General features: G+C 52.3%; 1 protein-coding gene across 4 annotated transcripts in view; it reads right to left on the reverse strand.

Annotated features, from left to right (window-relative positions):
• The window catches only part of ADGRD1 (adhesion G protein-coupled receptor D1), a 126,510-nt gene extending 121,205 nt beyond the window's left edge, over nt 1-5,305 (reverse strand). For 2 of the 4 annotated variants that reach the window (XM_045459387.1, XM_045459388.1), the window contains exon 1: nt 5,094-5,305. Coding sequence is in view for 2 of the 4 variants with exons in the window: in XM_045459385.1 (XP_045315341.1) it covers nt 3,673-3,709; nt 3,802-3,867 (103 nt within the window). In the remaining 2 variants the exon portion in view is untranslated. Of the gene's footprint in view, nt 1-3,672; nt 3,710-3,801; nt 4,563-5,093 lie in introns of those variants that run through there. The other 2 variants (XM_045459385.1, XM_045459386.1) reach the window with 2 other exon arrangements.
• Nucleotides 5,306-25,837: the final 20,532 nt, after the last annotated feature.

Below are 25,837 nucleotides of genomic sequence, written 5' to 3' on the forward strand. Positions count from 1 at the left end.
CCGTGATGGTGACACACATTAACTCAACATATTGCAGGGACTCTTTTAAAATATATACAGGTATCGGGTCATTATGTTGTATGGCTAAACTAAGATAATATTATATGTCAATGATGCCTCAATAAAAAATATATAAAGGGAACAAACTATTGATTTGCACAGAAAAAAAAAAAATAAAACCTAGTACGTAACTCCAGGGAATTATAATCACTATAATTATCTGCTCTGGCTTCCCAGACCTCTAAATAGGGCCGGTGAGGTAAGGTACCGGCCTCCAGAGCTGGGCGGGAACCAGCCGCTCTGTGTCCCCAGGGCCAGGAAATTCGGGATATGGGAGATTTTTAAGGTCCCTTTTCCTCATTACAAAAGTTATCTGTAAAAGGCACGCTGGTAAATGTTGCCTAAATGCCCTGCCATTTCTTGGCTGGTGCCATGGATGGAGTTAGACTCGTCAACCATCACGCTTCTTAGCACTGTCCTCGGCCAGGAAGGACTCGTGAGCCAGCGAGGACTCGGTGGCCAGAGGAAAAATTTCAGAGGCGGGGGGCCCGGTTTCCCCTCTCTGGGCCTCGCCGTCGCCAACTGTAAATGGGGACGTGGGCTGGACAGCCTCCGGGTTCCGTTCAATGACAGCACGCTGTCATTTCTCCAAAATGACAGTCTGCGGCCACAGATAGACACAAATACGAAGGCTCAAAATGATTGCAAGTTGCCTTTCGGTTATTTACACAGCCGAACACCTACGGACACGGTAGAGATGGGGAGCTGCCTGGGCGGGTGCGGGCACCCAGGGCAGATGACCGCGCACCTGGGAGCTGAAATCTGGCAGCAGCTGTCTTCGCTGACTCGGCTCTCTCATGACCGACAGCACAGAGGGTGCCTACTGCATGCGAGGCAGTGTGCTAGGTCCCCACAAGACAGGGAGGGCTCACTAGCCCTGCTTAGACCGTAAAAAGAAAAGTCTGGGGGCGCCTGGGTGGCTAGGTCGGTTGAGCGTCCGACTTCGGCTCAGGTCGTGATCTCACAGTCCGTGAGTTCGAGCCCCACGTCGGGCTCTGTGCTGACAGCTTGGAGCCTGAAACCTGCTTCGGATTCTGTCTCTGTCTCTCTCTGCCCCTCCCCTGCTCACGCTCTGTCTCTCTGTCTCTCTCTATCTCAAAAATAAATAAACATCAAAAAGTTTTTTTGAATAAATAAATAAAAGAAAAAGAAAAGTCTGGTGTGGTCTGTGGTGCAAACAGGCCGGGCCTCAGAAGACCAGGCTCCGGGCAGGCTGGGGACCCTCCCGGAGACTCACCTAAAGTCCTGTGCACACCTCCCGCCCTGCACCCACCACGCTCCTGTCGTCCCCAAATAGTCTCCTTACATGTTGGCCCCGCAGTGAGTTCCTGAGGTCACCGCGGCCTTCTTAGCCCTGCAGACCTCGGCCACACCACCCGCTCTCTCTGGGTGTCCGTCCGCAGGAGGGCAGAGAGGCCGCCTCAGAGGACCCTTCTGAGCACCGCACAAGGTTCACATCCAAGATTTTTACATTCCTGCTCAGACTTCCGGAGAAGAAAATGCTACAATTGACACAGCTGTTCCCGTAGGGGTGGAGATTTAGGTTGTTTGCAAAGGTTTGCCCTCCAGGAACAGGCTCGGGCCTGTGTTCTGTGTCCTGAGTGAGTGGACGCCCTTGAGAGGTGCAGGGGACGGGTTTTCCCTCTGGGGCTGCTCCCGGGACCCTGCAGGCCTGGGCCCAGAAGCAGGAGCGGGGGGGGGCCTCCCGGCGAAGGCGCCGCACAGCCAGCTGGGGCCAGGCTTTTCTGCAGGAAAACAGGGTTGAGCCGAGCACGGGATGTAGGGAGAGAGACAGAGACACCGAGAGACGGAGAGAGATAGACACAGACACGGAAAAAGAGAGACAGACACAGAAACAGAGCCAGAGAGATAGAGACAGACACACAGAAAGAGGGACAGAGACATAGATACGTGGAGAAAGAGGCAGACACAGTGACAGACATACAGAGACAGAGAGAGAGATACAGAGAGAGAAAGAGGAACAGAGACACAGATACGTGGAGAGAGACCGAGAGAGTGAGAGACATACAAAGAGACAGAGACACAGAGAGAGAGAGACAGAGACAGGGAAGGACAGACAGAGACAGAGGCAGGCAGACAGACACAGGAAGAAGGGGGGACGAGGCGAGGAAGACAGCACAAGCAACAGGGTTTCGTCCACAAGCAAACCCCCGTGTGATTCTTGCAAAGAAGGGGCGAGCAGAGCAGGAGAGACCCCGAGACGCGGGAGGTGAGACAAGAAGGGAAGCCGTGGGCGTGGACGTCGGTGAGATGGCCGAGCACCTTGGCTCCGCACGCGGGCTTGCGTGGTCACCGCCCTGCTCTGCAGCGTCCCCTCGTCTGCACACCCGTCATCTCTCTGTGGCACTAGCTGGAGAACCAGGTCGGTTCCGCCCGGAGTTAGGGCATGAGAGGGACCCTGTCTCCGTGTGGAGCAGAGACTGATTCAAACCCTCCTTGCAGGGGAGGGTCAAGGGTCCAGGTGCACGCGTGTGCATGTGTGTGCACAGGCATGGGTGTGGGCAGGTGGGGGGGGGGGTGTGCACAGGTGTGGACGCATGTGGATGGGCCTGGACACGTGCACGCGTGTGGATCCATGCATGGACGTGACGTGGCCAAGACTCAATCTGGAAACTTCCCCCCGGCTTCCTCTCCCACCGCCGCACCTCCCGTCACGTCCGGAGAACCAGCAGGAACCCCAGTGGGAAGGGGGCGAGGGGAGAGCCTCGGGGCGGACACGCGCGCCCTCCACTGAGATGCCCGAGCCACAGAGCCCCGTTTTCCTTCCGTGAGCGTTCTGGTGGGGGAAGGGGAGCACGGGGAAATTCACGGCCTTCACACCTTTTCCAACGGAAGAGTGAACTTGGACGTTTGGGTGCAAGAGAAATGGCGGCACCCCGTCCGCGGACACAGGAGGCCCAGGCGGACACCAGCCTGGCTGCATCACCCGCGAGGGAGACGCTGCAGCCGCGCGGGGATGCCAGCGGTGTCCGTAGGGGCCGCGCTGCTGGTGACAGTGGCTGGTAGGAGCCAGGCGGCCCCCCCTCAGCTCCGAGTCGGAGGGGGGCTCACCAGTGGGTCAGGCGTTGTTCACACGGCTCTCGAGCAAGGTCTCGGGGACCTCGACGGGCTCCCCTCGACCACGCGCAGGCGGCCGCCGGGGTTCCTGCCGCTCGCCAGGCCCCCGCCTTGCACGGGCCTGCACCTGCCACGCGACCGCACCACCCAGGGACCACACCTCGGTCAGCTTGCAGACCGAGGACGCACCGCGGCCCAAGCACAGTGAGCCCCAGCTGGGACGGTGACAGAAAGGACAGAGCCCTGCCGGCCCCGGGGAGTCTGCATGAAGATACACGGCACAAGTTAGGGCGGCAGCCAAGACTCCATCATAAGATGGCAACGACCACGGGCCAGAGGCCTCTGGGCGGCCACCGCGGCCGGCGACAGAGAGGGCGCCAGGAGACGGAGGGCAGGGCAGCCGGCCGGGGACGGGGGGCCCGCGGAAGGGCCGCCCTCCGCTGGCCACGGAGACGCGCAGCCGAAGTGCGTGGGGACCTCGGCGCCCGGGGGCCAGCGGACGGCGGTGAGCAGGGAGGGAGAGCGTCCCCTTACCTGGATGGGCCACTGACCTGGAGTAGACTCCCCGCACCTGCACACAAAGATCACACCGTGAGACGTCCGGGACAGCCTCTGGCAGAGGGGGCTAATCCAGGCGCCCAGAGAGCCGCCCAGAGACGTTACCTGAAAATCGCAATAAAACAGCAGCAGCCAGGGGTGCCCCCAGCACAGACACAGCAGCTTCCTCATGGCTTCTCGGAGGCTGAAAGGCGATCCGAGTGCAATTCCTGAGCGTCCGTGACAACGTGTGCTCCCTAACTTTCACTTCCCTGGGAAAGGGACATTTTCACAGGGTCCGGAAAGCAAGAAATCTGGTTCTCTTTAGCGTGTGAAACGCAGCCGTCCTGGAGAGCCGGCGGGTGTTTTCCTCCTCGTCCCCAAACCTGAGCGTTCTCAGCGATCGGCGCCCTTCCAGGACGGTCCCCAACTGGCCGCAGCTCACAGAGCCCCGCGGGGCCGTCCGTGTTTGCTTTCCTTTCCGGAGTCTTTGTCTGTCTGCAGCCAGGCTGGCAGTCGGACCCTCGGACCCTCGTCCCTCACCTTGACGCGGGCGGAGCTGGACGGCTCCGAAGGTCGTCCCCGGGCTCCCGCCCGCCCCGCTGCCCAGCTCCCGCTCTGACTCAGGCTGACGCCCCGTCCGGCCCCAGCTCTGGGTGGAGAGGGAATGATGTCAGGCTCTCTCCTCAAACTTCGTTCTGCTTCTCTATTTATACCCCTGGCTGCTGCGTCCTTCCTGGGTCCTAACACCAGTCCGTCGAGAACAGCCGGCCGACCGGACAGGCACGCGTGTCCGCGGCGACCGGGTGCTGCCTGCCAGCGCCCTCAAAAGCAGAGCAAACGTTCATAAACGGAAAACGGACCGCGAGCCGTAAGCCCTGCGTCGAGCTGAGCCCTGTCTGCCCGAAGGAAGGAGGCGATACGAGGATGGAAAGAGGAAATCAACCACACCCGCGTGCCCCCAGATAAGCGCGACCACGGTTTTCTCCTTAACCCTTTCAGAGGCGCGGGAAAGGCACGGGGTCGTTTACAGGGCACGCGGCGGACCTACGCCGTCCCCCACGGATCGTGTTCTCCGTGCGGCAACAGAGGCAGACCCTCACCCGTCCTGCGCCTCGACCTGCTCAAGACCAGAAGTTTACCCAATCTACCCCAAATCCGCGCTCACACGCAGACGATTAGTCTCCGCTGTAATTTGCTGGTGACTTGACCAGTGCTTCCCGCCGTGGGCCGTCTCGGCGCCTGCCGGCTGTGCGTTCTTAGGCAAGTCACTGAACCTCTCTGTGTTGCAGAGTCCCTGTCTCTGCGATGGAGGCGGCGGCCCCTCCCCCTCCAGGGTTGTAATGAGACAGGAGGCGATGCGTGCAAGGCTCCTGATGCCGTGTGAAGGAAACACGTAGCGCTCCGTAAATGCTCACCATGTTTTGCAAGGAAAAAGTGTCACTCAATAACCGCTGGCTGTGATTATTATTATAAAGTAGGCAAGAACACCCAGCAAATGTCAGAAAATTGTACTGTGCCCCGAGCCCTGACTACAAATGGAATAACGTCCTGATTCCCAGCACTTCCTAAAGTCTTCCCAAGGGTTCTCCTTTCTGGGCGACCTCTCCCGTCTCCCCGGCCGAACAAAGCCAGCACCTTCCTGTTTTAACCGTGGACGTGGCATCAGATCACGGAGGCACCCACCGCGACCGTGGGAATGAAAACTGGACAGGAAGCAAATTAAGCGGCCCGCCCCCCCCCGCCCCAGGCATCTACACTCACCCGCGGACTGGCTTTTGATCTGAACCCCAGAGCACAGCTTGTGCTAACTCACATCGCCTGCCCCTCCCACGTGTCCTTCCCCTGTGGAGACGAGCCTGCTCTCAATGAGGGCGGCGTTTCCGGGGTGTGCAGATTCGGGCCGGGGCGCATCTCTGTGAGTGCCTGTGCTCACCTCCCTCAGGCCATCCCCAAACAGCGGCCTGGCCCCGAGGCTCCCTCCCCGAAACCCTCCCTGCCTCCGCCCCCTTCTGTCTTCTGTCCCCACCGCATTGCCCCGTCTCTCCCCACCGAGACACAAGCCCCCCGGGAGCGGGGACGTTCTTCTGTCTTGTTGGGTCCGTATCCTCAGCCTGAGAACAGGGCTCAGTACCGTCCCCCGGTTCTACCGAGCCATCATCACTGACGTGCCACGTGGTGTGAGTTCCGGGCGCACAGCGTGCCGCTTTGACTCACATATACCGTGAAACAATGACCACAATTCAGTCACCATCTGTCTCACAGAGACGCGCAGGAAAAAGGACAAGAGGGGCGCCTGGGGGACTCAGTCGGTCGAGCGCCCGGCTCTTGATTTCGGCTCAGGTCATGATCCTAGGGTTGTGAGATCGAGCCCTGCGTCGGGCTCCGCCCTCAGTGTGGAGACTGCTTAAGACTTTCTCTCTCCCTCTGTCTCTGCCCCATCCCCGCTTGCGCTGTCTCTCTCTCTCTCTCTCTCTCTCTCAAAATAAAGAAAAGACAGAGAATCAATGTTTTCTTCCTTGTCCTGAGAACCCTTGGGATCCGCTCCCCACGATGTTCCCATAAGAACAGGGCGGCGGTCAGCGCGCTGAGCGTGGGTCTCCGGCCCTTACCTCACGGCGACACGTCCGGACCTTCTCGGCACCTTCTTCCACGCCGCACCCTCTGCCTCGGGTGACCTCACACCTGACCTCCACCTCTGTGAGTCTGGTGCTTTGTTCTGTTCTGTTCTGAGTCCACGGGTGAGATCAAACGGCATCTGCCTCTTTTCTGACTTATTTCACTCAGCACAGCGCCCCCCAGCTTCACCCACGTGGTCGCAGATGGCAGGACCGTCCTCCTCATGGCTGAGCCACCCTGCGTTGCGTAGAAACGCCACATCTCCCGTATCCAGTCGCCCCTGACGGACGCCGGTTGCCTCCGAGTCTCGGCCGCTTGATAGGTGCTCAAAATTCAGTATCTTCTGAATGTGTGCACGTGTGTTTCACTTAGAGGAGAAAAGCTCTGTCGTGCTTTGGGAAGTGTGCACCAGGCTTGTATTGAGGTAGGTGTTACTTAAGCGTTTTAAACGGACTGTAGTATCACTATATTCAGAATCTAAACAGCTGTACTAGTAGAACATGAGAGAATATGGGCTTGGCAGGGGCTGGCGGGGGGGGGGGGGGAGGCCACAAGACGAGTGAGGTCTGGGGCACCTGGGGGGCTCAGTCGATTCAGCGTCCGACTCTTGCTTTGGGCTCAGGTCACGATCTCACGGTTCATGGGTTCAAGCCCCACGCTAGGTTCTGTGCTAACAGCACCACGCCTGCTTCGGATTCTCTCTCTCTCTCTCTCTCTGTCTCAAAATAAATAATAAATAAACTTAAAAAAAAAAAAAACCAAGATGAGCAAGGTCTGAAGACCTAATGTGTAACGCGGTGACTGCCGTTGAGAACACCAGGTGGTGTAACTGAAATTGGCTGAGAGAATAAAACTCAAAAAACTCGGAAAACCCAAAAAACACATACATAAAGAAATAACCAAAGAAGCCAGGTGTGAGGTGAGGGATGTGTTAACTAACTCCCTTGTGGGAACCCCTCCATATATCTATCATCTATATAGCGTGTATCAAATGATCACACCGCGGGCACTTTAAATATAACAATCTTATTTATTGATTATACCTCAACAAAGCTGAAAAGGAAAAAAAAAGAAAGTGACCCTAAATCCTCATTTGGCTCTAAATTCACTAAGCGTTTCCAGGGATGAAGCAAAGCACGAAGCCGGCTGAACGGGGCGACGTCACTGGGTGACTTACACATGGGTGGCAGGTTCCGAGTGGACGCTGTCCTTGTGCCCCGCAGGGGACAGCTTGGGACCTCGTGAGGAGCACGGGAGCCGCCCAGACTCGGGACGCCTGGCGGTTGTTGGGGCCACAGGTTCTTTTTTTTTTTTTTTTTTAATGTTTATTTTTGAGGTGGGGGGCAGGGGCAGGGAGAGAGCGAGACGCAGAATCCGAAGCAGGCTCCAGGCTCCGAGGCGTCAGCACAGAGCCCGACGCGGGGCTCGAACCCACGGACCGCAAGATCGTGACCTGAGCCGAAGTCAGACGCCCAACCGACCGAGCCCCCAGGCCCCCCGAGACCACAGGCCCTAACGCCCATGCTCATCTCCCCGAACGGCACCTCCCCCGGCCACACCGCCTCCCTTCCGGCAGCCATTCTCCAGGGGCCGGCGTGGCCTCTCCCACTCAGCCGATGGACATCTAGGGGGGCCCACGGGCCACAGGCATCGGCACGCAGAACTGGGGGTGCTTAGTGAGCACCGCTGACCAGAGAGTCGGGGCCTGCGGGTAAACAGCCCCTCCCCTTCCCTCTGGCAGCTCAAGAACCTTGAACTGACCTCCCCTCCCCCCTGCTTACTCCCCTCCCTGGACCGCCCCTCCTGCTTGCTTACTCCCCCCTGTGACCCTCCCATGACCTCCCCTCCCGCCTGCTTACTCTCCCCTGTGACCACCCCATGACCTCCTCTCCTGTCTGCTGACTCCCCCCATGACGTCCCCTCCTGCCTGCTTACTCCCCCCCCACCTCCCCTCCTGCCTGCTTACTCCCCCCACCCCACCCCCGACCTCCCCTCCTGCCTGCTTACTCCCCCCACCCCACCCCCGACCTCCCCTCCTGCCTGCTTACTCCCCCCTGTGACCACCCCATCACCTCCCCTCCTGTCTGCTCACCCACCCCATGACACCCCTGTGACCTCCCCTCCTGTGTGCTTACTCCCCCGCAGGACCCCCCTCCTACCTGCTTACTCCCCACTCTGACCTCCCCTCCTGCCTGCTTACTCCCCGCTGTGACCCCCCCATGACATCCCCTCCTGCCTGCTTACTCCCCCCCACCTCCCCTCCTGCCTGCTTACTCCCCCCTGTAACCCCCCTGTGACCTCCCCTCCTGTCTGCTTACCCACCCCGTGACGCCCCTGTGACCTCCCCTCCTGCCTGCTTATCCGCCCCCACCCCCCACGCCGACGTCTTTGCTTGCAGAGAACCAGGGATGAGACCGCCCAGCAGGTACATCAGTCCCATGGGTCATGGGCATCTGGAGTCGTGACGGCCCTGAACCTTCGCACAGGGCTCTGCCTGGACGCACAGGTGTGAACTTGTGGGGGTAAAGAAACTGCTTAGTTGGTGAGGACTGGTTCCAGCAGGTGGCTGTGCAGCAGATACTGCGAACTGCCCTTCCTCTCCTCCTTCCTGCCTATGCAGAACCCCCAGGGTACTTGGTAGAGGAAACTCCACTAAAAAGGATCGCCTCCCACAGACGGCAACGCTCTCAGGGGAGACGCTCACCAGCACCCACCGCCAGGAGGCGCGGATCAAAACCCCGCGCCGTCCCCCACTCCTGTCCGGACGGCTAAAATCAACAACCCAAGAAACAACAGGTGCTGGTGAGGTGAGGCCCTCGGGCACTGTTGGGAACGCAAACTGGTGCGGACCCTTGGGGAACAGCATGAGGGCTCCTCAGAAAGTTAAAAATAGAGCTAACCTGAGACGCAGCAATTCCACCGCTAGGTATTTCCCCAAAGAACACAAAAATACTAATCCAAAGGGATACAAGCATCCCTGTGTTTACTGCAGCATTATTTACAATAGCCAGATTATGGAAACAACTAAGTGTCCATGGACTGACCAATTGATAAAGAAGAAATTACACACACACACACACACACACGCACTGGAATATTACTCAGCCATAAAAAGAACAACATTTTGCCGTTCACAATGACATGGATGCAGCTCGGGAGTATAATGCTAAGCAAAAAAAGTCAGAGAAACACAAATACCATAGGATTTCAGTCATATGTGGAATTTAAGACAAAAAACAAAAGAGCAAAGGGAAAAAAGAGAGAGACAGGGTGGGGCGCCTGGGTGGCTCAGCCTGTTAAGCGTCCAGCTTGGGCTCAGGTCATGATGTCGTGGTTCGTGGGTTCGAGCTCCCTGTCGGGCTCTGCGCTGACAGCTCAGGGCCTGGAGCCTGCTCTTGATTCTGTGTGTGTCTCTCTCTCTGCCCCTTCCCCCGCTCACTCTCTCACTCTCTCCCTCAAAAAATGAATAAACATTTAAAAAGTTAAAAAAAAAAAAAAGAGAGAGAGAGAGAGAGAGACAAACCAAGAACCAGACTCTTAACCACAGAGAACACACTGATGGTCACCAGAGTCGGTGGGGAGGGGAGGGGGAACCACAGGCGGGGGAGGGGATGAAGCGGGGGGGGGGGGGGGGGAAAGGTGATGGGGATTGAGGCATGCACTTGGGATGAGCACCGGATGATGCATGGAACCGTAGAATCACTATGTTATACGTCTGAAACTAATAGAACGCGGTATGTTAACTACACTGGAATTAAAATAAAAACTTTAAAAAATTTTAATAAATAAAGGGAGATTTGGAGGTTGGCAGAAAAAAGGATGGCTTCCCTCCCAGCCAGGGTGGCCATGTGACCACACACGACAAGACACGGATGGAAGCATCTGGCACGGGCTTCTGAGGAAACGCTTTGAAAGGCCAGTCCCTTTGGATCTTTGCTCTTCCTGAAGGCTCTTGACCTTGACCCCTCTTTCTGGCTGGAGCGCGGAAGTGCTAAGTAGGAGGGCAGTGGCTCTCGGGCTGTCACGGGAATGGAGACCACATGCTTTTTGTCCTAGGACGTAGAAGGCTGGAAAGATCATCACCCTCCACAAGAGCAGGCCCCGAATCGACAAAATGGTCACCTTTTTAAAAAATGTTTAATGCTTTTTTATTTTTGAGAGAGACAGAGCACAAGCAGGGGAGGGGCAGAGAGAGAGGGAGACACAGAATCCGAAGCAGGCTCCGGGCTCCGAGCTGTCAGCACAGAACCCGACTTGGGGCTCGAACTCACGAACCGCGAGATCATGACCTGAGCCGAAGTCAGACGCTCAACTCACTGAGCCACACAAACGCCCCAAGAGTTTGCTTTTATATCTGATTTTTAGGAGTTTGATGATCATGTGCCTTGGCAGGGGGGTGTGAAGGATTCATCTTGTTTGGGATTGTCTGAACTTCTTGGGTCTGTAACAATGTATTTAATTATTTCGGAACATTCTTGGCCATTTCCCTTCGAACGTTTGTTTGTCTCCTTGTCACGCTCTACTTCTGGAATTTCAGTTAGACAAGTGTTAGATTATCATGCCCTGTTTTTTTTAATTATTCACTTTGTGCGCCAGCCTGGGTAGGCGTAAGGGGCCTACGGTATGTTCACCGGCCCTTCCCCTGCGCGTCGTCTCCTGACGAGCTCGGAGGGTGCTTGCTCTGTGACCCTTTCTGTTTTCAGCGACACCACTTCTGCTCGAAATATGTATCCCTTCCCACCACTGCCACCTCTCTGCAGAAGTTTCTCATTCGCCCCTGAGGGGTGTCCTCCTTTTCCACTGGAGCACTGAGCGTGGTGGGTGCAGCCAGATCAAATCCTCTGTCTCCTGATGGGGGGGGTCGGCTTTCCCTTCTTGTCGTGTGCATCCTTCTTTTAGAACGAATGCCGGGAGTCATGCGTGACACCATGGAGACTGAGGCACTTGGTATTCACGCTGGTAGCATTTTCTGCTGAGCCCTTAGCGCGTGTGTGGTCATGCACGCACGTGCGTGTGCACATCTGTGTACGTAGGCACGCACGCATCTATGTGCACACCACACGCATGTATATGCATGTGTATGTGTGGGTGGGTGCTCACGTGCACGTGTTTGCACGCACGCATGCAAGAGTGCATTGCACAATAGGTATGCATGTGCGTGTGTGTGCACAACTGTGTGCACGTATGACTGTGCACGTCACAGTTTGTATATACGTGCATAGGTGTGTGCACACGGATGTGTGTGTGCACGTGTGCGTATGTGCGTGCATGTGCACACACGTGTAGGTGTGTATGCATACGTGTGCATGTGTTAGGTCCCTCTAGTCCGGAGCGGAGCTGGGTTTGGGCTCTGGGCCGTGTCACCGTCGCTGCATGACTGGCCAGGTCCCCGCGGCACAGCCTTGCTCTGGGCTGGGCCTCAGTTTGGCAGAGGGGGTCTCCGTGTTCCCGCTCCAACTCAGCTCCAGGCCTTCCTCGTGTGCCGGGACATCAGACCGTGTCTCCTTGAGCCCTGGCCTCTGCCAGAACCAGGGTGCTGCTGCTTGCTAGCCTGGTATCGGGGGGGGGGGGGGGGGCGGTGCAGCAGTTCTGTTTTCCGGGCCCCGTGCTTCCATGTCTGGGGGCTCCTGGGATCTGTCCTTCTCCAGCTGCAGAGACTTCCCCCTGCCCGCCATGCCCCAGGGGTGCAGCATTGGCTGTCCTTCCCCCAGAGACGTCGGGACTTTGTCTCCTGGGCAGAAGGGTGGAGGCAGGCGTCCTGCCCGGGCACGGAGGCGGCCGCTCACTTGTGCACATGTGCCCCTCTGAGAGGCGCCTCCCGTCTTTCCCCCAGTGCCTGCCGGGTCCCGGAGAAGGGCCTGAGGGGGGTGCGTGTTCCCCTCCGTGCATAGCTCCCTGGGCTCCGGCCCTCATGCCAGCCTGCGCCCGACCTCTCCAAGCCCGTCACCAGTCTTCCGCTGCATTCTTCACACCCACGCGGGCTCCGTTTTCCTCCTGCACCCTGCCACGTGCAAGCCAACGCTCATGTCCCTTCTTCGGGGGGGGACATGATTTTGAGCTGGGCAACTTCCCCAAATCCCTGCTCACTAGTGGGGTTCAAGAAAAGTGACGATCTGGGGTGTCTGGTGGCTCAGTCGGTTAAGCGTCGGACTGGGCTCAGGTTATGATCTCACGGTCCGTGAGTTCGAGCCCCGCGTCGGGCTCTGTGCTGACAGCTCGGAGCCTGGAGCCTGCTTCGGATTCTGTGTCTCCCTCTCTTTCTCTCTGTGCCCCTCCCCTGCTTTCTCTCTCTGTCTCTCTCTCTCTCAAAAATAAATAAACAATAAAAATCATTGAATTTTACATTTAAAAAAAGTGCAGTTTATGGTTCGTCAGTTATATGTCAATAAAAACATGAAAGAAATAAACATTTTTCAGCTGACCACAAACTGGGAGACTCCATTGCCAGCAGACCAGTAATACAAGAAACATAAAAGAATTCTTTGGGCAGAATATCATGACCTTAGACAAACAGGGATCTGCATGAAGAAACGAAGATATCCAGAAATGGTTACAGCTGATGTGACTAGGAAAGATATTTTTACTTATTTTTGATTGCTGCAAAAAGAAAATCATCTAATGGGAAAAGAGTAGAATGTGCTGTGGGCTGGTAGCATATGTAAAAGTAACGTGGAGGAAAAAATCACAAAGGATGGGAGGGAGGAGGTGGGAGTATACAGCTGTGAGGTGTGTATACCACACCAGAAGCGGCATACTATTATGGAGTGTAGTATGTGATGATTTTTTTTTAATGTTTTTATTTATTTTTGAGACAAAGAAAGACAGAGCATGAGCGGGGTGGGGCAGAGAGAGAGGGGGACACAGAATGCAAAGCAGGCTCCAGGCTCCGAGCTGTCAGCACAGAGCCCGACGCGGGGCTCGAACTCACGGACTGCAAGATCATGACCTGAGCTGAAGTCGGACGCTCAACCGACTGAGCCACGCAGCCACCCAGGCGCCCCTAGTGTGTGATGCTTTAAATACATATATATTATGATAGCCACTGAAAAGCCACTTAATAACCCTTAGGGCAACCAATGGAAAAAAAGGTTATAGAGGTACAAGTAATAAGCTAGTAATAAGGCATAAATGGAATCCTAACAAATTCTGAATTAAGTTGAAGGCAGCAACAAAAGGATAAAAGAAGAACAAAGAACAGATAAAACAAATAGAAAATAGTTGGCAAGAATGGCAGATTTAATACCAATCACATCAATCATTGCGTGGAATTTAGATGATCTGAACACCCCAAATAATAGAGATTCCCAGACTGGATAAAGACCCAAATATATACTGTCCACAAGAAACACATTTTAAGAAACACATTTTTTTTATTTTAGAGAGAGAGAGAGAGAGAGAGAGAGCGCGCATGAGCAGGGGACAAGGGCAGAGGGAGAAAGGGAATCCCAAACAGGCTCCACACTCAGCGCAGAGCTCAACGTGGGGCTCAGTCCCACAACCCTGGGGTCATGACCTGAGTCGGACACTCAACAGACTGAGCCCCCAGGCGCCCCAAGAAACACATTTTATTTTTTTTTTATTTATTTTTTTTTCAACGTTTATTTATTTTTGGGACAGAGAGAGACAGAGCATGAACGGGGGAGGGGCAGAGAGAGAGGGAGACACAGGATCGGAAACAGGCTCCAGGCTCTGAGCCATCAGCCCAGAGCCCGACGCGGGGCTCGAACTCCCGGACCGCGAGATCGTGACCTGGCTGAAGTCGGACGCTCAACCGACTGAGCCACCCAGGCGCCCCAAGAAACACATTTTAAATATAAACACCTAGCTAGGTTAAAAAGTAAAAGGAGACAGGAAAACTCTATCTTGCAAACGCCGAATAAAAGGAAACTGGAATAGCCATGTTATCAGAGTAGACTGCAGAACAAGGGCTATTCATTTTCAGGGTGAAGACAATCATTGTAGAAGGACCATGGGATGAATTCAGCGACAGCACATATATATCTATCAGAAGAATCAGCAAAATACACAGTAGAAAACCAGCTATAATCGAAAGGAGAAACAGACCAGCCCACAGCTGCTTTCAGAGACTCTTCTCAGTAATCAAGAAAATAAGTAGACGGAAAATCACTAAGGATACAGAAGACCTGACCAACATTTTTAACCTAATTGGCTTAATGACGTTTATAAAACACTCAACAACGGAGAAATGAAATCCTTTTCGAGCGCACATAAAACATTCGCCAAAATAAACGATATTCTGATCCATAAGAGAACCTCAAAAAATATGAATGATCAAAAGCATATAAAGTATGTTCTCTAATCATAATAGAATTAAACAGAAATCCAAATGAAAGAAAGAAATCTGGGTTTAAGGTGATGAAATGTCCTACAATTAGATTATAGTGATAATTACGTGACTCTGTTGATTAAAAAACACTGAATTGTACAATTTAAATGGACATACTTTATAGTATATAAACTACCTGATTGAACAAGTGAGTTTACCAAGGTCACACAAGAAATACTTCCGACATAAGAAATCTATTGAATTTGATAGGCGAGAATGAATGATTGGAAATTAAAATATGAAAAATGTAATTTGTAATAGCACCCAAATGAAATAGGCATAAGTCTAACAAAATAGGTGCAAAGAGCACCTACATAATTGGAAAGATGTACTGCATTCTCAGGTTGGATGACAGAGTACGTGTAGAGCGTCAATCCTCCCCCAAATAATCCCACTCAAATCCCACGAGGATCTCTGATAGAAATCGACACACTAATTCTAAAATGTACACGGAGAGGCAAAGAAACTGGAATAGCTATCAAACTGTTTTGAAAAATACGTACAGAGTTGAACACTTCTGTACTGACGTCAAGACTGTCTATAAAGCTGCCGGTCATCGACAGAGTGTGAAACCAACGGAAAGACTGTACAGGCGAAACAGAAGAGAGAACGCAGAAATAGACCCACACCTACCCTGCCCGTTGAGCTCCAACAGAAGTGCAAGGGATCACGATAGAGAAAGGGTAGTCTTTTCAACACGCGGATCAGAGCAACTGGATGTCCACACGCAAGAAAAAAAGACACTCTGAACATAAGGGAAGGGAAACGAAAACAATATAAAAACAGGGAGGGGGACAAAACAGAAGAGACTCATAAATATGGAGAACAAACTGAGGGTTGCTGCAGGGGTTGGGGGGGATGGGCTAAATGGGTAAGGGGCACGAAGGAATCTACTCCTGAAATCCTTGTTGTACTATATGCTAACTAATTTGGATGTAAATCTTAAAAAATTAAAACTAAAATTAAAAAAAAAGACACTTGACCCATCCCCCGCACCATGACAAAATCATAGTCCCAAACATAGAATCTAAAAGTGTAAATCTTGGGGCGCCTGGGTGGCGCAGTCGGTTAAGCGTCCGACTTCGGCCAGGTCACGATCTCGCGGTCCGTGGGTTCGAGCCCTGCGTCGGGCTCTGGGCTGATGGCTCAGAGCCTGGAGCCTGTTTCCGATTCTGTGTCTCCCTCTCTCTCTGCCCCTCCCCCATTCGTGCTCTGTCTCTCTCTGTCCCAAAAATAAAGAAACGTTGAAAAAAAAAATTTTAAAGTGTAAATCTTCTAGAGGAAAACATAGGGAGAAATCTCTGTGGCCTCAAGTGAGGCGAAGACTTACTTAGAAAAGACACAGAAAGTACAAACCATACGAGAAAAAAATGAGACATTCCTCAGAGTTAAAACCTAAGCACTTCAAGAGACAGCGGTAAGAAAATGAACAAAAGACTGAAAGAAAATATCTGCGAAACGTGTCTCTTGATGAAAGTCACTCAAACCTCAATAAGACAAAAACCCGACAAAAATCGGGTAAAGGATCTTGAGGAGACAATTCACCAAAAAAGATGTATTGATGGAAATTAGCACATGACAAGGTGCTCCACAGCTTTAGCCTGGGATGGAAATGTGAATTAAAACCAGCAGGAGAGGGGTGCCTGGGTGGCTTGGTCGGTTAAGCATCCGACTTCGGCTCAGGTCATGATCTCGCAGTCCGTGAGTTCGAGCCCCGCATCGGGCTCTGTGCTGACAGCTCAGAGCCTGGAGCCTGTTTCAGATTCTGTGTCTCCCTCTCTCTGTGACCCTCCCCCGTTCATGCTCTGTCTCTCTCTGTCTCAAAAATAAATAAACGTTTAAAAAAAATTTTTTTTAAATAAAAATTAAAAAATAAAAAAAAATAATAAAACCAGCAGGAGATACTGCTGTGCCCCTATTAGACGAGCGGAAAGCCCCAAGACCAAGTGCTGGTGGTGAAACAGAGGTAAAACATCTGGCCCTCTGCTACATTACTGTCAAGAATGGCTCAGCCCCTTGCAATACGGTTTTGCAGTTTCACAAAAACCTAAATCTATCCCTCCATACGACCCAGCAATCACACTCGCAGGTGCTTCCCTGAGACATGAAACGCACAGGTTCACGCAAAAGCCCATATGCACATGTTCACAGAAGCTTTCCTCATCATCTCCGAACGGCAGAAGCAACCCAGATGTCCTTCCCCTGTGAATGAATGGATCAGTAGACTATGGCATATCCAGAAATTAGAGTACTATACAGCTTTTCTAAAAAGGGAAACATACTGATACCCACAAGAGCATCAAACTCAAATTTATTATCCCCGGTGAAAACAAGCCACCCAGAAGTCTGCAAGCCGTAGGAGTTCATTTACACGGCGTTCTCGGAAAGACAAAACAGACGCAGAACACGGGTCAGTGGGTATTAGCGGTGGTGGGCGTGGAAAGAGATGTTAACTATGAAAGGGCACGAGGGGAATCTGGGGGGTGTTGAACCTTCTCTATCTTGTCACCATGGTGGTTACGTGACTCTACGTGTTTGCCAAAATTCATAGACCTGTACTCTGAAACAGGTGATTTCTTTTCTATGTGTGAATTACATCTAAATAAACTTGTCTGAAAATCCTGTAGGCTGAGAAGAGCCTAAGGTTAGAAGGAGCTTGGGTCCTTGGTGATGTCATGGGACTGCCATCCTCTCTGTCCGTTCGGCTGAGCCATCGGAGTGTACTTTTCAGCCGTGTGCGCTTGAAAATAATCTCTAACCGATACATACAGTTGACATGCCGATGTGGACCTCATCTTGACCATTCACCTAAGATAATTCCTCAGTCCCCAGTGAGTTTTCTGCTTTGTCTCTGGACTCAGCTGCTTAAACAGTCATGGGGTACCTGCCCGCAAGTCCATTTCATTAACAGATGGGATCTTAAGTGACAGTGAAGCGTTAAGTAATCATCATCTGTCATTGCCACCACCGTCATCACATGAGCAATTAGCATATCATCCAGCAAACGATATAGTTCGCCATTAAGGGGTGAAATCAGCTGCAGAGAAAAAGACAATCAATTATCTTGCACCTTTTAGGAAATCATGCTGAACCACTGCAGCAAAACTAGCAATTAATTCTTTACTCACTGTCTTGGTGAATAACAATGTCAAGCTCCATAGAAACCTTCAAAAATGGTGCTGCATTTCAAGAGGTTCGTTCCCGGGAGAGCCTCTCCCGACAGATACCAAATACTGAATTTCTTTTTTTTTTTCTTTTTCTTTTTTTTTTTTTAATGTTTATTTATTTTGGACAGAGACAGAGAGACAGAGCATGAGCGGGGGAGGGGCAGAGAGAGAGGGAGACACAGAATCCGAAGCAGGCTCCAGGTTCCAAGCTGTCAGCACAGAGCCCGACGTGGGGCTTGAACTCAAGAGCCGGGAGATCATGACCTGAGCCGAAGTCAGATGCTTAACCGACTGAGCCACCCAGGAGCCCCTTAAAGTTAAAACAAATTTTTAGTGTTTATTTATTTTTGAGAGAGGGAGACAGAGCACGAGTGGAAGAGTGGCAGAGAGAGAGAGGGAGACACAGAATCTGAAGCAGGCTCCAGGCTCCGAGCTATCAGCACAGAGCCCGACATGGAGCTTGAACCCACAGACCTCGAGATCATGACCTGAGCCGAAGTCGGATGCTCAACCGACTGAGCCACCCAGGCGCCCCAAGATTCCTATATTCAAATTGAAGTTGTAAAACACTAATTCTAATTAAAGTGTGAAGAGTTGAGGATAGACTCAGTAATCCCTACAGCAACCATTAAAAAAGAAATTATGCAAAGAGGTGGAGTCAGAACCAAAAGAATACATAAAATGAAATGCTAAAATATACTCCGATAAAGTGAAAGAAGTCAGGAAAGAGGAAAGAAGAGGAACAAAAAAGAAGCGAACAGGAAAAAAATGTGCAAAATGGTAGACGTAAATCCAAACTTACCAATTATGAAGCGAACCAACAACATGCCGATTATAAGACAGAAACTTTCAGACTAGGTTCTACATGATGACCTAAGTACATGCGGTCTACAAGAAACTCACTTCAAACATAACGACTCAGGTAAGTGAAAAGGGAATGGAAATAGACATACCACGCAAACACTAATCCAAAAAAAAAAATTAAAAAGCTGGATTGGTTCTATTAATATCAGACAAAACAGACATCAGGACAGAGAACGTCACCAAAGACGGTGGAATAATACATACATAAAATACACCAAAGAGGGGCGCCTGGGTGGCGCAGTCGGTTAAGCGTCCGACTTCAGCCAGGTCACGATCTCGCGGTCCGTGAGTTCGAGCCCCGCGTCGGGCTCTGGGCTGACGGCTCAGAGCCTGGAGCCTGTTTCCGATGCTGTGTCTCCCTCTCTCTCTGCCCCTCCCCCGTTCATGCTCTGTCTCTCTCTGTCCCAAAAATAAATAAACGTTGGAAAAAAAAAAATACACCAAAGAGGAATAACACAGACATAAAGGAGTCAATTCACCAAGAAGACCTAAGAATACCACATGGGTGTGCACCTGTCCACAGAGCTTTGAAACACGGGAAGGAAAACCCGGCAGAACTGGAAGGAGAAATAGATGTAGGATTGTGGTTGGAGACGTGAGCAGTGCTTTCCCAGCCACAGATAGGACAGGGAGACAGGAAATCGGCAAGGGGGTTAGAAGAAATGAGCGAGGCGGTGGGCCATCTGGATCTAATTGGCATTTATGGAACACTCCACCCAACAACAGCAGAACACACATGAAACATTCACCGAGAAAGACCATATCCCAGGCCATAAAATAAATCTTAATTAACGTAGATAAGTGAAGTCAGACCAGGTATGCCTCGGGGCGTCATGAAATTGAACCAGAAATCAATCACAGAATAGCAGGTAAATTTCCGTCTACTCAGAAATTAAACAACATGCTCCCAGCTAATCCACAGGTACAAGAGTAACTAATGCTCAAGGGAAGCTAGAAAATGTTTTCAACCGGGTGAAAATGAAAATACGATCTATCAGAGGTGGGGGGCGGGGGGGGGGGGGGGGACTCAGGGCCCTGAATGCTTACACTAAAGGAAGGCCCAGTCCCAAATCAATCCTTCCACGTTAAGGAACTAGAAAAGAAAAAGCAAAATATCAACCCAAATCAAGCAAAAGGAAAGGAGTGAGTCTCTCCAAGTCATTGGATGTTGCCAAAAATTTCTAAGCAGGTAAGTTCTTGCAGAAATAAAGGCATCTCAGCAATTTCTCCACTTCAAAATGTTCAGTGACAATTACCCACCGGAGAGGATGCTTACTAAGCGTCCCTCCCCACCGTGGCCGCACGTAGCTTCCCAACGTTCCCATCACCTCGCCTTCCCGTTTTCCCAGCTAAACATCTCAGCTGCGGCCGGCCAGCCCCCTTGCCCTCCTGTTCCCTCTGCGCACACGACGCCCCAGGGACCCCCCTGCCCCGCTTCATCCTAAATCCAAACGCTGCCCCACCTCTCTGTCCTCAGTCCCGCGTGCGGAACGCTGATCTAAGACGCTGTTTTAAGTGTCATAAATACACTGCGTTGTCTAGTGCTTCTGATAATCCTATGACGTAGGTACTAATAGTTTCTACATTTCATACGTGAGGAAACGGAGTCACCGACCATCCAATAACTTGCCAAAGATCACACAAGTCATAAAAAGGGGAGCAGGTGATTGAACGCAGACAGCCTGGCTCCTGAATCAATGCCCTTAACCACAACCCCCTCACGGTCGGCCTCCCTTTCTCAGCACCCAGGGCAGCGTGGCTCCATTAAGTTCTGCCTTGAATTTTGAGTGTTTGTGTCTTTATTTTAACTTTCTTATTCGACTGTTAGCTCTCAGAGCTCAAAGGCCACATCGTATCAACTTCCCATGGAATCAAATTCAGACTTAGTACATAATTGTGGGGTGAGGGGAGGTGTATCGATTAGGGCTCTCCAGAGAGACAGAGAATCAGCTCATGTGATTGTGGATGCTGAGAAGTCATGAGATACGACTCAGCGCCTGCCTTTTTTCTCTTTTTTAAAAAAATTTTTAACATTCATTCATTTTTGAGACACAGAGACAGACTGAGTGCCTGTGGGGGAGGGGCAGAGAGAGGGAGACACAGAATCCGAAGCAGGCTCCAGGCTCTGAGCCATCAGCACAGAGCCCGATGCGGGGCTCGAACTCACGAACCACGGGATCATGATGTGAGCCGAAGTCGGACGCCCAACCCACTGAGCCACCCAGGCGCCCCTGGAATTTTTTTTTTTTTTAAATGCAGAAGCTTCAGCTCCAGCCCAGCAGCAGCAATCCGCAGGTCGCCAACACACGTGCCCGGAAGCCCGTCAACGTAGGGGACCGGGTGCAGTGCGCCCCATCTCCCACCGTCTCTCAGAGAGTTCGTTTATCACAAAGCTTTATGGAGCATCGACTGCACACCAGACACTCTTTCGAGCACCGGGGATGGTGCTGGAAACAGGTGTGTGCCCTCCAGGAACTTCTCTTCGCGGGCGAGGGGGGAGAACACACAAGTACACAAAAAGGGAGGACGTTGAATGTTGCGGTGAGCGCGTTAAATAAAGTAAGGTGCCATTTGGAGTTCCCGACCGGCGGGGGAGGGCAAGCACGTATCGCTGTAGCTGAGGGTCTGGGACGAACATTCTTGCTGAGCAGCTGGCGTGTGAGCTGAGCCCTGAATGATCGGAGGGATCCGGGCACGCGAAACTCTGAGGGAGGAGCCGGATGAGGGAACACGCAGGGTCCCTAAAATGAGCCCGGTATTGATGAGACTAGAAACACCGACGTGGCCGGAACACGGTGAGCAAAGGAGGCAGGGCCAAGAGGAGGCTGGAACAGGCGGGCTGGCCCACGACCGGCCCCGGAGGCCGTGACAGGGGCGGAACTGGACCCAACGGGGAAGGTTTAGAGAGGCCGGCACTTGAGTTAATGTACGTGTTTACAAGACTGCTCTGGCTGCCGTACGGATGGTAGACTGCCGGAAGGCAGGGCATCCCTGGAAGCAGAAAATGTCATTTGGAAGCTTCTGGAGACATCCAACCGAGAGGTAATGGCGGCCCGGGCCCGGGGGGGGGGGGGGGGTTGGGGGGATGGGAGGCAGAGATCTAGGATAACTCAGGATGTGCTTCTGGAAACAGAGTGGTGGGGACGTAATAGCGAGCCGGAGGAGGCCAAGGAGGGGCTCTGGGAAGCCAACGCCGGCTCCTGGGTGTGTGGTTCGAGCAACGAGGCAGACGGTCGTGCGATTTCAGAAGAACGAACCCGGACAGGACAGGCGGCCGGAGACTGGCATCCAGGGGAAGGTCAGGTGCCCGAGAAGCCCAGAATTCCATAGATAACCAGCCCCCCGCTCTGCCAGGGCCCAGAGGGGGCCCACGCGGGTCGGAGGGAGTGACTGCCAGGGCCCGAGGGCAGATGGGGACCCGTCGTCACCCCGCCACCACGTCGGGGGCCCTTCAGGAGCGGCCGGGTGGCTGGGGAGACTCACGGGGTATGGTGGGAAGATGGGATAAGGGGAAGACGCACTTCTGGGACCGGGTTCGCCACCGGGGCGCGCCAGCCTCGCTGCTCCGAGGCAGAGGAAGGGACACGGGGACCCCAGCGGGCTCCTGGAGGCCTCGCGTCCCCGGGTTGAAGCACAGACTTCCACGCCGGGGGCTGGTGAAGCTCTGCAGAATTCACACGTCGCCCACAAGAAGCACTTTAGAAACCGCTTGCATAACTAACACGGTCCTTGTTGACTTTCTGGTTTGTAATTTGAAGGGGACGGAAGCACCCACTTCTCGGCTCCCTTTCTCAAGTGCGTCCGTCTCCCCGCGAGCCGGGCGGCCGCACCGCGTCCTTGCCTGGGTCCCCGCGGCCGCCCCCAGCACCCTCCTGCGGGGCTCTCCCATATTTATTTGTTTCCAATGCGCTGTTTTGCTAAGAGTCCGTGGAATGCACCTCCCCTGCCAGCTGAGCTGGAACAGAACAGGGAAAGAGGCAGCTACATGACAGTCAGTTCCTTCAAAGTCACTTTTTAAAAAGCCAGGAGGAAGTCAGAGCCTCTCCCTTCCTCTGCCCTGCTCAGCTATCACCGATCTTTCCAGAACGAAAGATACTCTCCTGTTCCCTCTTCTTCTGAGACCTGAGAGCCCCAACCCACCGCAGCGCGCTCACATCCCCGCCAAATCCTGCTCTTTCAACAAATCACGTGGAATTCATCAATTAGATGTTACTCTGGCCAGTGGACAGGACAAGGGGGGAGGGGCGAACTCATCAGAACTGTCCCCTTCCAGCTGACGGAAGTCTCACCAGGCTGGCCGTTTTACCTCTCACTTGACCTCGCAAGAAGACAGTCTGTGGTTACATTTCCCCCCTCTTCTGCCCCCCAAGAAAGAGGCTGTTTTACTTGGGACGTCGCTGGTCATACAGGTAGGAGATCCCTGCGCCTTCAGGCTCCTAAAATGTTGCAGTAAATCCTGGGGGAGAAGAGTTTAAGGAACCCCCAGCTGTTGGGTTTCGCTGCAGCCTGGCCTCGGTGCCCAGAGAGCCTCCGGCCCACGGAGGATTCCAGAGAAGATGGGTTTTCTCATATTGCAGTTTCTAAAATAAAGCGACGGTGCCACGGCCTATTTAACAGAAAGTCAGATGTTCTGGGGAACGATTTTGCCGATTTTGTTCGGTGTTGGGGGTATGGTACAGAGGCGCACAGCCTCCCGCGTGCAGACGTGGGTACACAAAGCGGGGGCAGTCTAAGGACGCAGAAATAGCGCCCAGCGCCCCGGCGGGGTGAGGGGAACGGCCGCGTCCACGGACGGCTAATGCTAATTACCTCGAGTGTCCACATTTGCCACAGAGACGAACCTCTGTGTCACGGAACAAAGACACATAAATAGTTAATGTGTTCTAGTGCAAATTATTTCACTTCCTTATCCCTGAATTTTGGATGTCTATAAACCACACTTAAGAAATTGCCTAACCCAGAATGTGAAGAATTTTTGGAAACAGAGTTTTCATGTCCTGAACTCATCTATTTGTCTCACACTTCACAACTGTAAGTTGTTTATATCACTAAATAAAAACACACCATTTATGCAACGACTAAAAATCATATTTCCTGGGGGACCCGGGTGGCTCAGTCAGTTAAGCGTCTGACTCTTGATTTCGGCTCAGGTCACGATCTCACGGTTCGTGAGTTTGAGTCCCATGTTGGGCTCTGTGCTGACAGGCTGCTTGGAATCTCTCTCTCTGCCCTCCCCTGCTCTGAGGGCAGAAAGAGAGAAAGAGAAGGAGAGAGAGAGAGAGAGAGGGAGAGAGAGGGGGGGGAGAGAAAGAGGAGGAGAAAGAGAGGGGGAGAGAGAGAGCGGGAGAGAGAGGAGAGGGAGAGAGAGAGAGAGAAGGAGAGAGGGAGAGAGAGAAGGCGAGAGAGAGAGAAGGAGAGAGAGAGAGGGAGAGAGAGAGAAAGAAAGAAAGAGGGAGAGAGAAAGAGAGAGGGAGGGAGAGAGAAGGAGAGAGAGAGGGAGAGAGAGGGAGGGAGAGAGGGAGAGAGGAAGAGAGAGAGAAGGGGAAAGAGAGGGAGAGAATGAATCCCAAGCAAGTTCTGGGCCGTCAGCGCAGAGCCCGACGTGGGACTCAAAATCATGAACCGTGAGATCGTGACCTGAGCCGAAATCAAGAGTCAGACACTTAACCAACTGAGCCATCCGGGTCCCCCAGGAAATAAATTTACTTTTAAAAAAAATGTTTAAAAAAATTGTTTTTAACAGATCAGATTTCCTGAAACCTGAACATAATCTCTCAGAGGTTATTTTAACTAGTTAATTACTATTATCAATGTTAATATGCGGGTCATATGGGTATCATTTATGTGCCTTTTCTGAGCCTTTATCAAGTTATTCCTACAACAGCGGGAACCACAATATTGTTATTTCCCTCATACATGTACTCAGAGATTATCAGACAAAGAGTATGCCCAGTGATAATCATAAACATAGGAAATAATACCATCTCTAATCTATAAACTAATGATGTTAAAGCTACTGAAAGGTATATTCTTCTGAAATCGTTTCCTTTAGGTTCCAAACCATATCCTGTAGTGGGGGATGGTGGGTTGGCCAAAGTCCACTTGAGAACAAGGGCGTGTCCTCGGGCAAAACTTGCCCAATGTATACACTCACAATTTCAGGCAAATCTTTCCAAATCATTCACGAGATCAGAATAAAGTATTTCTCTAAAGGAGTGCAAAGCACTCAGAAGGGTGTTGTGTGAGGAAGGAATAAACCACCGAGTATAGACCAGCAGAGTGGACCGACGTTTACTGAACAGACTGTGCAACACGTTACTCAGACCTACAGGAACGTCAGGACATAGATGGGAGGGAAAACCCTGGCTTGTAGCCCCACCCACGAGTATTGCTACGTCTACAACCAATCTTGTTTTCCTTCCGGTAGGAAGATCACCTTGAGTCTGTGCAGCTGCTGAGCTGAACGTATGAAGTGTTTGCTATGAGGATGATGATGAAGATGGTGATGAAGACGATGATGAAGGTGATGTCTGTGATGGTGATGATGGTGGTCATGATGGTGACGGTGGTGAACATGGTGATGGTGGTGATGGTGGTGATGATGCAGGTGATGTCTATGATGATGAAGATGATGGTGATCAACACTGACGTGAAGAAAGGGTAACAACTTTACCTCCTCCCACCAGGACTTCGTGCTACCTGGCACAGCCTGAGTGGGGAGCTCCTCATTACGAGTGCAGAGACAAAACGTCTAAGATCAAGCTAAGAATATGTTTGTCTTAAAAATCTCAAAAAAGTTATGGTTTCAGATGCATATCTTCATCTTCCAGAATAGGAAGACCCCATGGCTCTGCTGCCTCTTCCACGGTGCTCAAAGGTCTTAGATTCTGCATTCCTTCATATATTGATCACCATCACCACCAGCACCATCATCGCCATCACCATCATCATCACCATCATCATCATCACCATCATCATCATCTTCCTCATCGCCATCATCATCACCACCATCATCATCACCATCATCACCATCATCATCACCACCATCATCGTCACCACCATCACCATCATCACCACCATCATCATCATCACCATCATCATCATCACATCCTCATCACCATCATCATCATCACATCCTCATCACATCTTCATCACCATCATCATC

The sequence above is a fragment of the Leopardus geoffroyi genome, chromosome D3 (assembly GCF_018350155.1).
Source record: "Leopardus geoffroyi isolate Oge1 chromosome D3, O.geoffroyi_Oge1_pat1.0, whole genome shotgun sequence".
NCBI classification, from domain to species: Eukaryota; Metazoa; Chordata; class Mammalia; order Carnivora; family Felidae; genus Leopardus; species Leopardus geoffroyi.